This window comes from Ambystoma mexicanum, chromosome 6q (assembly GCF_040938575.1).
Source record: "Ambystoma mexicanum isolate Mex_15411 chromosome 6q, UKY_AmexF1_1, whole genome shotgun sequence".
Taxonomy (NCBI): Eukaryota; Metazoa; Chordata; class Amphibia; order Caudata; family Ambystomatidae; genus Ambystoma; species Ambystoma mexicanum.
In genome coordinates this window covers 447,843,451-447,855,383 of record NC_090937.1, presented here as the reverse complement: position 1 = coordinate 447,855,383, position 11,933 = coordinate 447,843,451, and the positions used below count along the sequence as shown (strand labels likewise).

General features: G+C 49.0%; 1 protein-coding gene across 1 annotated transcript in view; it reads right to left on the bottom strand.

The window, feature by feature from the left end:
* Positions 1 to 6,057, bottom strand: part of LOC138516098 (bifunctional 3'-phosphoadenosine 5'-phosphosulfate synthase 1) — a 507,726-nt gene extending 501,669 nt beyond the window's left edge. The window contains exon 1 of the mRNA XM_069630925.1: positions 5,798 to 6,057. Coding sequence (XP_069487026.1) covers positions 5,798 to 5,857 — 60 coding nt within the window. The 5' untranslated portion in view covers positions 5,858 to 6,057. The remainder of the gene's footprint in view (positions 1 to 5,797) is intronic.
* Positions 6,058 to 11,933: the final 5,876 nt, after the last annotated feature.

The following is an 11,933-nucleotide window of genomic DNA, read 5'->3' as shown; positions in this document are numbered from 1 at the left end:
TACTAGAGCCTAAGAGAACACAATTCACCCAATCCCTCTGGAGAGTCTTGGGGGGGGTGCTATTGCAGAGTCTTCTTGGTCCCAAAGCTCGCAGGAGTAATGTGTTCTGCCAAAAAAGGCAGATCTGCTAAACAGTCTCACTTTCAGACAGCGCTCTGTCTTTTACAAGCTGGTACTGGTGGGTTTGTTCCCAGGTGGACCTATCGGCCATTGGGTGAATTACTGAACTTGCCAACATCCACACACAAAACACACACTGTATACCTGCTGCTGGGCACGAGTAATTGGTATGCCAGTGGGAGGTCTAGATGCAATGTGGCTTCAGCAAGAGTTTGTTTACAAAAATGTATTAACTCCATTTTGGTGGCCAAACATGCCACAAAAGAGATTGAAGACTTCTGAAGGACAATTCATAGCTCCCTCAGGAAGATGCCCTCCAAAGCATTTGTGGCTGGAATGTATGGAACTCAAGTTATAGTAATGTTCGCAGTCTTTTTTTTGCAATAAAAACGGGAATGCCTTTAAAAGTCAATAAAGAATAAAATATTACATAACCTAACTCCCATGGGCATGGTGAAAATGTTGGTTAATAAAACAAAGCCATATCTGGTCCTAGCTATAATGGCCCATGGAAGTTTACAGTTATGCTGGTTAAAACATTTGATGTCCATTTATTAACAGCCTGGTTGCTGGAGTCCTTCGACTCCAGGAGTTAGTGGATTTGCTAGTCTTTTGTGGGTATCCCCATTCTTTCAATTGGAAAAATTAGGAAGAGGTACGGCAAGCTCGGATACGGTTTTCCGCTAAAATCGGAACCCAGTACGTAACGGTCTTAACAAACGACACAACAGCAGTCTCTTATAGCAATCTGGGGGGTCAGGGTGGGGGTGGAGGGGGGGGGTCGGTAGACTCCCTCAATGGCTCCTATATTGCTCCAACTGAATTCCTAGTCAGAGAAGAACTTATTCCTGAAACCCTTTCAAAGCATGCTAGTCCACAACATCCTGGCAGACTCCCACAGCATGAATTTCTCTTCTCAGGAAATGGTCATCAGTGCAGCTGCACACCACTTATCATTCCAACTTCAGCCCTCCAGGAGGTTGCCATGTTTGCTTTCCAGGCTCAACAACAAACTGCCCCTGTTTTGCACCAGAGTTTGAGAAAAGGCCTGGGTAGTTGATGCTGTAGCGATTCCCTGACCACCAGCATTACCATTTCCTCATATCCCCTGCCCCCCCAATTCCCATGCCTGCGTACTCTAGATCCTGATAACGTGCCCCCCCCCACTTCTGCTGGCAGCATCCCCCTTCTACTTCCAAAAAAACCCTCCCATCATGTCTGAGAATTGTATGCTACACAGCTGGCACTGGCTCGCCTCCCCTTTGTTTTAATGAGGTCCCCTCCCCAGACACAGATGTGAGGGCAATCTCAATTCCATGGAGACCTACATAAGGAACGTCATGATTGCAACTACTATGATACCTTGCTCCAGACATATGGATAGTACCTGCCTGCCTGCTACAGCACCAAGCCACAACCTTGTCAGACCTTCATGTATTTAGGCCTAGCAAGGCCTGTCTGCCAAAAGCTGAAATCGTACTTATTTTACTTAACAAGTGTTGATACTGTGTATTTTGTTAGTTTGGCTTATTATTTGATTTCGGTACTTTTATAGTAATCTCGTTAAAGCTAAATTAATTTTAGCACTGGAAAGTCATCTAGTAACACATACCAGTACCAAATAGTGCTAGTTAGGTATGTGGTCAAATGCCTACATTTCAGGCTAGGTTCAAATCCCAGATTTACTAAGTAACCAAAAGGTGTGCGCCTGTGCAATAACGTAATCTCACTGTGTTTTACCAGACAAAGTTGGGAGTCCACGAAAGTGAATACGTTTCCATTGTACGCTATTAAAAAACACAGTCATGGTTTACAATCGTGTAGCGCTAGCAAAGACAAAATTATGGTTTGTAGATAGTTAAAAGTGTTTTCTATGTTGGAAGTAATCACCATACACAGAAATATGTGTAGCTTTTACATGTGTGTGGGGGAGGGATTCCATTTGGATTTAGGTTACAGTTGCTGACAGAGGGTTTCAGTACACTCAACTTGAGGCTACTGGCTCTAGTTATACTTTCCACAGAGCAAAACGAGAGAAAAGAAATAGACAAGGAAGCAGTAAAAATAAATAAAAAAATACAAAAATAAAAATAAAACTTTTACGGCTGCTAAATATAGGAAAGTGCAATTTAGCCAATGAAAATAAACTATGGATAATTAAACTATGTTACTTTTTTTAAATACACTCAGCTTTGCTGTGTCTACATTTACTTTTAAGTACTACCAGCTTTTTGGTTATATTGCAATGACTGCAACCCTGCCCCAAAATTATACAATGTTGAGTTGCAGTGCTAGCACTATATTGTCTAGAAACGGCACTGAAAAAAGAGGGTCACAGTGAGTCAGGGAGAGGACAGTGTTCCATTTACGCCACGTTCTGATGGTCATAGAGAGTAGTACTGGTACACAACCCAAGGTAAGAGGCCAGAGCTAAGCGAGGTGAAGACAGAGGTCCAAGTCTGGCCCTCATGACCCCTGCTCGAGTCTCAGCCCGAAGACTGAGACACGACAGATGCACCTCGCTCTTAGGCCTTTCATCGCCATCATCGATGTATCACAGATATGAGAAATGTTACTCTCTCAGACAGCCATTCAGGCCATACCCAGTCGCTCACCTGGAGGAGCTGGAGATGCCATCAGTAGAACAAGTCGACTGATCGCAAATCAAAAAATCTATGACGTCATCAATGACATCATGACGTATCCGCACTTAGACATGAAGTACATAGCCATCCATTCACAAAGTTACACGAAGAGGTATTAGCTTATTACATATGGACACGAAACACAAGCTCACGCAGGAGGTAGATGACAGACACACAAACATCTCTAAATATAGTCACACTCTTTCCCAAAGCTGAACCACAAGATGCCAAAATATATTTATACCAAGCATGCATATGCTTCACTGCCACCAACATGGAAAAGCCAAAAGGACACATATGGAAACTAAAAGCCCAATGAAATTAATGGGGAACGGGAGACAAGCTTCGAGTACATGGAAGGGCTTGAATGATCGCTGCAGCCAGAGGCAAGCAGAAACAATGCACCCAGCCAAGTACGAGTGGACACGGAAAGTTCCTGGTTACCAAGACGATAAGCATCCCATGAGAAATTCAGACTAAAATCCTCATAATTACAAGCAAGAGAGCAGCTAAATTTCATGGTCTCAACACACGTGACCCAGCAGAACAAGACAATGCCCATTCAATCAATGTAGACAGAGAAGCTGTTCCCACCAAATCAGGAGGTGGAAAGATAGAAATGTTGCTAGGGTAATCCAGACGTGGAACCCTTGCTCACTGTTCTTAGAGAGGCACAGCTCCACCTCACTGATGATGCCCAACCAGGCCGAAACACGTGTCCAGGGTTGCTGTTGGTACTCTTGCTCAAAACAGAATTGCCTGGCATTTCGGCGCTGGACTGCCCTCGGGCAGGACAGAGACTGATATGTAGTGGACATATCTCTTCTGAGAAAGGATGCTCAGTGGACAGAAAACTCTGGGTGTGACGAGCACTCCACCTGTGAATTCTCTTTATCAAAACAGAAACGTGGCTGTCATGCAAATGGAAGTCAGGGCTCTGAGTCATAATCCTTTGCTTCTGTTCCCATAGCATGTACTTGAAGGGGCTGGTGATGGAGGCAAACATGAAATTTGGGCCTGCAAAGTGTGGTGCTGGGATTAGATATAGAGATGTGAGGGAGAAGACGGTCAGGGGAAAGGGGCGGCGCAGCCATGGGCAAACCTACAAATCGGGCACTGCGGCATGAGACGCTGGCTAGCAACTTCGAACGCAACTTGCATCTGGTAATAAACCCCATGTTCACGTTAACCCGACTGGTTAACACGGATACCCCAGGTGCTTATAAAGAACGAGGTCTCCCAGCACTCCCCTGCATCTTGGTGTTTTCATATCAGTGCCTGGGCCCAATCAATACATTTGTGAGGTTGGCACCCATGGATAATCTTGACACTCCTCCTCTACCTCCCTGGGTTCTTAAAAGAGCAGTATCTGAGGGTAATGATACAGGCCTACCAGAGTGCAACCAGCCCCATAGTATTCACTGTGACAGGTGTGGGGGTCAAGAAGGGGCAAGGGACAAAACAAAACAAAAAAGTAAGCGCAGGGCTAGGTGTACAGATTTTTAACCAACCACTTTGAAAGAAATGAAAAATAACAACCGGCAAAAACCAGTGCACTAGAAACTTGGGCTATTTAGGACAGGCAATTTTCGAAACTCTTGGCACTACTATCTGTGGAAAACCAATATGATTCATGGAACCACCGCTACGCGACACTGGCTTGCGCCTCATCTCAGTGAAATCTACAACCAAGATGCAGTGACAACACCCTCACTTCCCCCACACCCCTCGTCCTTCAATTAACTCCTCACTACTAAAATATTGCATCCTTACATCTTCCACATTCCTTCAGAAGACCTCCAGGTGTACCGTAACAGATTCAGACCATATCCATCTTCGATTAACAACCATGCTGTACATTTTTGCACACCACAAACCCAGACACTGTCCACATGGCTAACCTGCCCTGCCAGTACCAACCACAGAGATTTTCATATCGGCACACAGGTAACAGTACTCCCGTCCTGCAACCATAACCACCAAAGGTTTCTGCATCGCCTTTCCGCTATCCGACTAACACACACTGACCTCCTTGCTTACAGAGCCATGCACAGTGAGGCCAACATTATTGCCAGAAGGGCACTATATAAGACCCCTTTACATTACCAGTAATCAGAGCATTACAGAAACAAAGATCGGTTCATGGCGGCACAATAAAGAACATGTTTACATATATGCCAACCCTTCTATTTTTCTATCACTGATATTTTTTTTTTTTTCTTCACTTTCTCCCACCAAAAACAATTGGTAGCCCAATGCAATCCAATGGGAGAATTACATTATCCTGCTTTCTCTGGCAACATCTCCCTCCCAGGTGCTCCAGAATGTTGCCTTGTAGGCGTTTGCCCTAATCGGCTGGTTAGGTGTACAAGCCTTCCCACCCCACTGTAAGATTACTCTAAACTAGACAAATCCTTATGCCTGCCCCCAAATGTAGCAATGGAGTGCTCCAGGCAAAAAACTAATCCAGCACCTGAAACGGGAAAACGCCATCCTGTCACACTTCAATCAATATCACAAAGTGGAAAACGTATTCCTGCCTAGACTCTACCCATGGACCTAAAAGTGGAAGAGCCTGATGCATTCCTTCGACAACTGCCCCACCCCCAACCCCCCCGCGAGAACGTATCCACCACCGCTGCCCTATCAAACGTGAAAAAAACTGCTCACGGGGTACCATTGAGCACTAAACGGATGGGGGAAGGATTGAGGGGCAGAGGCTCACTCCCCACCTATTTCATACAGTGTCCGTTTCTAATGCAAGTGAAACCAACGTGCGAGTTTTAACACAATGACTTGAAAAGTTAAGAAGGGAATTGACATGGAAGAAAGAAGAACGCCTAATTATTGTTTCGTTGTATTATTTACGTACTGTCTGTGCTAAGAGGAACTAAAGTGTGTACGCGTGGCAGCGCTCTGCTCCCTGGGCAAGCTACAGCGGTCTGGGATGCTGTGCCTGGGTGGACGTACACAGAAGCTAGTCGGCTGCAGCAGCTGTGCCGATCTTCCCCGTGACCAGCACCCAGGCTTACCCAATTTTGCAGCTTGTTGTTCAGCTTCACCTTCTTATACTGGCTCTCAGGGATCTGCATAATACTCTCCGTTTGCTAGCGACGTGGGGTGTTCTGCGCCGGGATGCTTAGGACTGAGGGAAGCAGCCTCGGTGACTGGAGTCACAGCAGCAGCCTAAGCAACGTCGCTCCAGCCCAGACCCAGCCCCCTCTCCGCCCACTACACCAACAGCGCCCGGAGACTCCCCACACCACCAACCGGAAGTACGTCAAAAAGACCAGCTTTGCCCTTACAAACATGGCGTCTTGGCAAGTTCTTAAATGGAATCAGATGTGTAAGAAGCTGTCCAAAACTGTTCACCGTATTACGTTTTTCCTCATGGGCGAAGGGACCTCTTACACCGAAAAGGACACCCGCTCATGGATTGGTCACATTATTCACGGCTGCTGGTTATTGTTCACAGCAAGACTGAGCAAGCTAAAATCTACGAACAATCCTCTGTCTCGCTGACTTGCTAGCAAAGCAATCTCACAATTTTTCTCCCAAAAATCCTTGAAAAGTAGCGGTTGCAGAGCCAGAGAATTCTTAACGTCAGAGGAGAGCCGAGGAGGCTGCCCGACTCAAGAGCAAAACCATCAAGTGAGAAAAAGACCAGGGCTTTAAATGGGACGGGCTGCAAGGTACAAAAGTCGCCAAGCCTGTGCTCTGGCAAGGCTCCCCGAATGGATTTTCCTCTCATAAAACGGACCAAAAAGATGATGAATGACATTACTGCTCTTCCCGATCACATATCACTGAAAGCCGTGCATATTTAGAATCTCAGTTTCAGACGTGAATGGTCTGCTTATTACTTTTGCTCGAAGGGCTCTTGGCTCAAATACTAACTACCCCATGTGGTAAAATAAAGGGAAGGCTCTGCATAATTTAGAGCAGTGGAATATTAGATCTTAGCTGGCCCCAGGCCGCCCCTTCAGACAAGCACGGCCCTGCACACAAAATACACACGTCTTGATGCTTCGGGGTCCCAGCGGCAACTGGCGCGCACAGGCTTCCCATTTATTAAGTGCATGCGCAAGCAGGAACAAGGCCCGCGCATGCGTATGGCTACTACGCGTGTTGCTCCGTAACATTCCTCCTTTTCTTTAAAGAACAAACAGCGACAAACAGCATGTTATCACATGGCCCAACAGGGGCTAACACTGTGGTGCATACACACTAACAACAGGCGGACCCAACGTGAGTCATTACCGTCATCCCTGCGGCTCAGGGATCAGTGTCCATTATAAAGACCTGGAACCGGGCCGGACATCTGCGCCCTTGCCTATTTGCGTACTTCCGGCTGCTGCTCTGGGATGGACGTGGAGAATCTATTGGTGGCTGGTCCCCTCTGCCCTCGCTGTCCCGAGATGCCGGACTGGCACTCGGTCATGGTTCCATTGTCAGTTGGACTCTCATCGGATGAGCGGGTCTCTATCTTCTTGAAGTAGGATGCGTTCTGCGTCACGTTCCCTCTCTCATCAGCGGCAGTTACCATTGATCCGTTGATGTGTGTTATGTCCATGGGTTTCGGCTCATACGTTAGGGATATCTTTCCCTCTAGTTGCGGTTGCGCACTAGCACTGTGTCCCCCACTGAAACGTTGGGTTGTTGGAGGTTTCTCCGGGCGCTCTATAGCTCATTGCGTACCTGTCGCTCCGCTCATACTCTTTGGTCATCGATGTTCCCCGGCTCTCGTTCATCCACCTCTGGTATGAGGCCCCTGGGGCACCGCTTGAAAAGGGCATCCGCGGGTTCTACCCCCGTGGATTGAGGCGGAGTCGCACAGTACTCCGAGAGGAACTGAAAGGTTTCTCCGTGGTTCTGGGATATGATATGATAGGTTATTTATAAGGCGCTTAATACCCAGAGGTTTCTAAGTGCGGACCCGGGGATCGAACCTGTGGTGCTCCGTGTCGTTTTGCTTCCAAGGCGAGAACGTTGCCCCCGAGCTATCCTCCTGAGACATCCATACCACATACACCCGCCAATCTGATACCCTCCATTATACATCGATTCATCCTCTCCACCAACCCGTTTCCTTCGGGATTATATAACGCTGCTCTCTTATGGACAATATCACATCCTCTCACAAATTCCTTAAAGCACCCTCCTGTAAACTGCAGGGCATTATCCATATAATTATCCTGAACACCTTATTCAAAGTGCGCATGGACCTTTCTGCCTCGCCATTGGCCCTTGGCCAGAGTGGGGTCACCTTCCGGTGCCTTATTCCACACTCCTCCATGTGTTTTGCAAATCGTTGGCCTTGAAAAGGGGGTCCATTGTCAGAGCATAATTCGAACGGAAATCCGTGAGTAGCAAAGATTCTTTCCAGGGCCTGTATGATGTGGTCACTGGTGGTCAATGCCACTAACTCTATGGACCATTGATCTATCACCGCCAAAAAGTAGGTGCCCCTCCCTGTGGAGCCTGTCTGCGTGCACCGTACCCCATGGATGGTCACTTCTTTCCATGGATTGGATGTTGGGTTCCCTTGCTGCCGGGCAGGCCGCTTGGCACCAAATGCATTGATGTATGTACTCGTCCACCCGACGATCCAGGTCTGGGAACCACACCTTAGCTCGGAGGCGTGCCATGGTGTCTGCTGTGGGCCAGTTTTAACACCTTCTTCACCAGTAACCGCGGTATGACAATTAGACGCCCTCTCAGCATTAACCCTTCTTCAGAGATGGATAGTTCATTTCGGGCTCGCCACAGCGCTTGAAGGTCCTGTTGGGCGCTCCTCTCCCTCCGGGTGGTGTTTGCTAATACCCCCTTCCAGTCTCCGCTGGCCATCGCGGTCATGATGAGCTGAAAGATATTGTCGGCTTGGGACGCGTCCGCCAGCTCGGGTATGGTCAGCGCTTTGGGCATGGCGGCCTCCAATACGTGACGGACTACCTCGGCACAGTCTTCTTCATCTGGTCTTTCCTGCATCCGGACAGGTCCTGGGTGGCGGGACAAATAGTCTGCCAGGTTATTCGTGCCTGGCCTGTAGTGGAGCTTCCTTCCATATTCCATCAGAGACCGCATCCATTTCTCGATCTGTGGAGGAGGTTTGGAGGACCCACCGGCCATGATGGGGATCAGTGGCTTGTGGTCGGTAATGACCGACACAGGCTTGCCCAATATGTACAAGCGGAAATGCTTGCAGCCCCACAAAATGGCGAGCGCCTCCCTTTCTATCTGAGAGTACCACTTCTCAGTGTCAGTCAGGGCCTGGCTGGCGTAGGCTATCGGATGCATCTGGCCCTGTGCGTCCGGCTGTATCAGCACCGCTCCTAGTCCTACGGGACTGGCATCAACCACTAGCTCTGATTCTCTCTTGGGATCAAAATATGCTATGGTTTCATTCCCAGTCAGTGCCGCTTTGATGGCGTCGAACGCCTTCTGTTCCCGGGTGGACCACTCCCATGTGGCGTCATTTCTTGTGAGGGCCCACAGTGGCTCAGAGTGAGGCCAGGTCCCGGATAAACCGCCCACAATAGTTCACCATCCCCAGAAAGCTTCGAATGTCTGAAGGGGACTCGGCGGGGGGGGGGGTTGCCTCTCTGATGTCACGTACCTTCTCCGGGTCTGGGGAAATGCCTCCAACATGAAATACGAATCCGAAAAAATTCTATTCTGTCTCTAAAGAACTCGCACTTCCCCTCGTGAAGAGTCAGGCCCAGGATCCTCTCTAGGGTCTTCTCCAACCTTTTAATGTGCTCTGCCTCAGAGGATGCGAACACAAGAATGTCATCACTTAAATTTATCACTCCTTTTAGGCCTGCTAGCGCCCCTCGGGTCACATTCTGAAAGACTTCATCAGCCGACGAGATACCAAAGCTTAATCTCTTGAATTGGTACAGGCCCTCGTGCATTGTTAATGTGGTTATGTAGCAGGATTCAGGATGAAGCTCCAGCTGGTAATATCCTGAGCTGAGGTCAAGTTTGGAAAATACCTTGGCCCCCTGAAGTTCTTCTACAATATCGTCAAGCGTTGGTGTCCGGTGATGCTCCCGTTTGATGGTCATATTGGGCAGCTGCATGTCCACATAGATGCGCACTGCCCCAGGTTTTTTGGGCTTGGCCGCTACTACAATCGGGGAAAACCAGGTAGTGGGGCCCACGATCCTCTCAATTATGTCCATGTCGATAAAAGTTTGTAGTTCATGTTCAACCTGTGCCCTCAGGTGGAAAGGGATCCTCTGATTCTTCAGGGCCATGGGTCTCACAGATTCGTCAATATGAAGACATATAGGATCACCCTTTAGCTTGCCTGCGCCCTTGAATATGTCGGCATATCGCTCCGTGATGTTCTGTATGTTGGAGAGATATACGGACATGGCAAAATGTCAAATGTTCAGGGCTTCGGACGCCGCACAGTTTAACAGAGAGTGTGGACTAATTTTTGTCACAAAGAACCTGGCTTTTATGGAGTGCTGGCCATGGGTGACTGATGTTATGAATGCCCCTCGTAGTGGCAATGGAGTGTTGCCTCCAAACGTGTATATTCTTGCTTTGGTTCCTTCGTGCGCTGGTGGGCCTGGTAGGGCTTCATAATGTCCGGCAGCCAGGGCACACACGGGTGCTCCAGTGTCTATCGGCAAGGGTGGCGGTGTTTCCTCGATGTTGACCACACAGGTGGGTTGACGTTACTTCTGTGATCCCGATGCAATGTTGGAGATAAAGAATACTTCATCGTCCTCCTCTTCTTCTTCAGCGATATCCAGCTCTTGCATCCCCTGTTCAACTGTGGGGACACTCTTTTGCTTCCGCGGGCGGCCGCTGCTGACTTGCTGGGCCCCTTGATGCAGCCACTGGGACTGCTGCCTTGCAAACTCTTGCATAGTGTCCCGACACCCCACAGCGACCACACGCTCTTGACTCCGCCAGACACTCACCAGCATGTGGAAGGTCATAGCCGCAATATTGACAGGGATGTGACTGGTCAGGCTTTTGAAATGACTCAGGTCTTTTCGGAGACCATCGTGGCTTTTGAGCCGCATTCATCGCTGAGCATCCAACAACAAAAGCCTCCTCGCTCTTACCAGGGCGGACAACTGCTTCCATTCTGGCGCCTCTACTTTCTGCCAGATCATAGGCCCTCCCCATGTCCAAGATCTGGGCCAGCGCCAGGCCAGGTTCACAAAACACCTGACGTCTGAGTTTCCCTGAGCTACAACCTTGGAAGAGCTCTTCGTTTTCCCATCTGCACGTGCTGTCTCAGCGTCCCGCAGAACTGATCCAAAGTCTCCTCCCCAGATTGCCTCTCGCCGCATATGACAAACCTGTCGAAGTCCTGGTTCGCCAGGGGCAGAAAATGTTCTTGGAGGGCATTTTAACGTCTACATATGTCGTTGCCTGGGAGTTGAGGGATTCGAAGATGCAATATACCTCTGATCCTGCTGAATATAACATGGTCGCCACCTTGGTGTCATCTTCAGTTTCTCCGGTGGCCCAGAAAAACATCTCCAACTTTTTGACCCACAGGAGCCACTTGGGTCCAAGCTTGGACGGGGGTCCTGCCATGTAAAACTCGGGCATGGGTGCCAACGTTCCTTGCTGTCTTTGTGGTGGCTGTGCTTGGGCAACGGCATCCTCCTGGTCTCCCATGACCGCACGAGCACCTCACCCTGATGTTTGAGGCCGCAGGTCTGTTCCCCTCTTGGGAGATTCTGTGTACCAGGCTGGCCAACCCCACAGCAAAATGACTCCTGGGGCGGGAAACGCTGTCCTGGGGTCGTGGAAACAATGAAGAACACTCGAGTCCAACTGTAAACTCTGCAGACAGTGCAGCAGATCAAAGTGCACTTATTGCACTGGTAGCCACAGCCATCTGGGAACAGACAGCTGTGAAAGTTCCAAAAATTGTCTGATAGTTCCAAAGATAAATGCAGTAAATGATACGAGCGGCGCACGAGCACCCGTGAGACCGCAACCGTCGTATATTTACAGAAAATGGTGGCTGTGCGTGCCGCGTAGGAATCGGCGTCTAGTGGGCGTAGACAGAGGTATCCTCTGATATGCAGGAACGCTGTTCCAGGAGCCCCCCCCACTCAGGGCCTTCCTCGTTGCCAATGTTAGATCTGAGCTGGCCCCAGGACGCCCCGTCGCACAAGCACGCACCTGCAC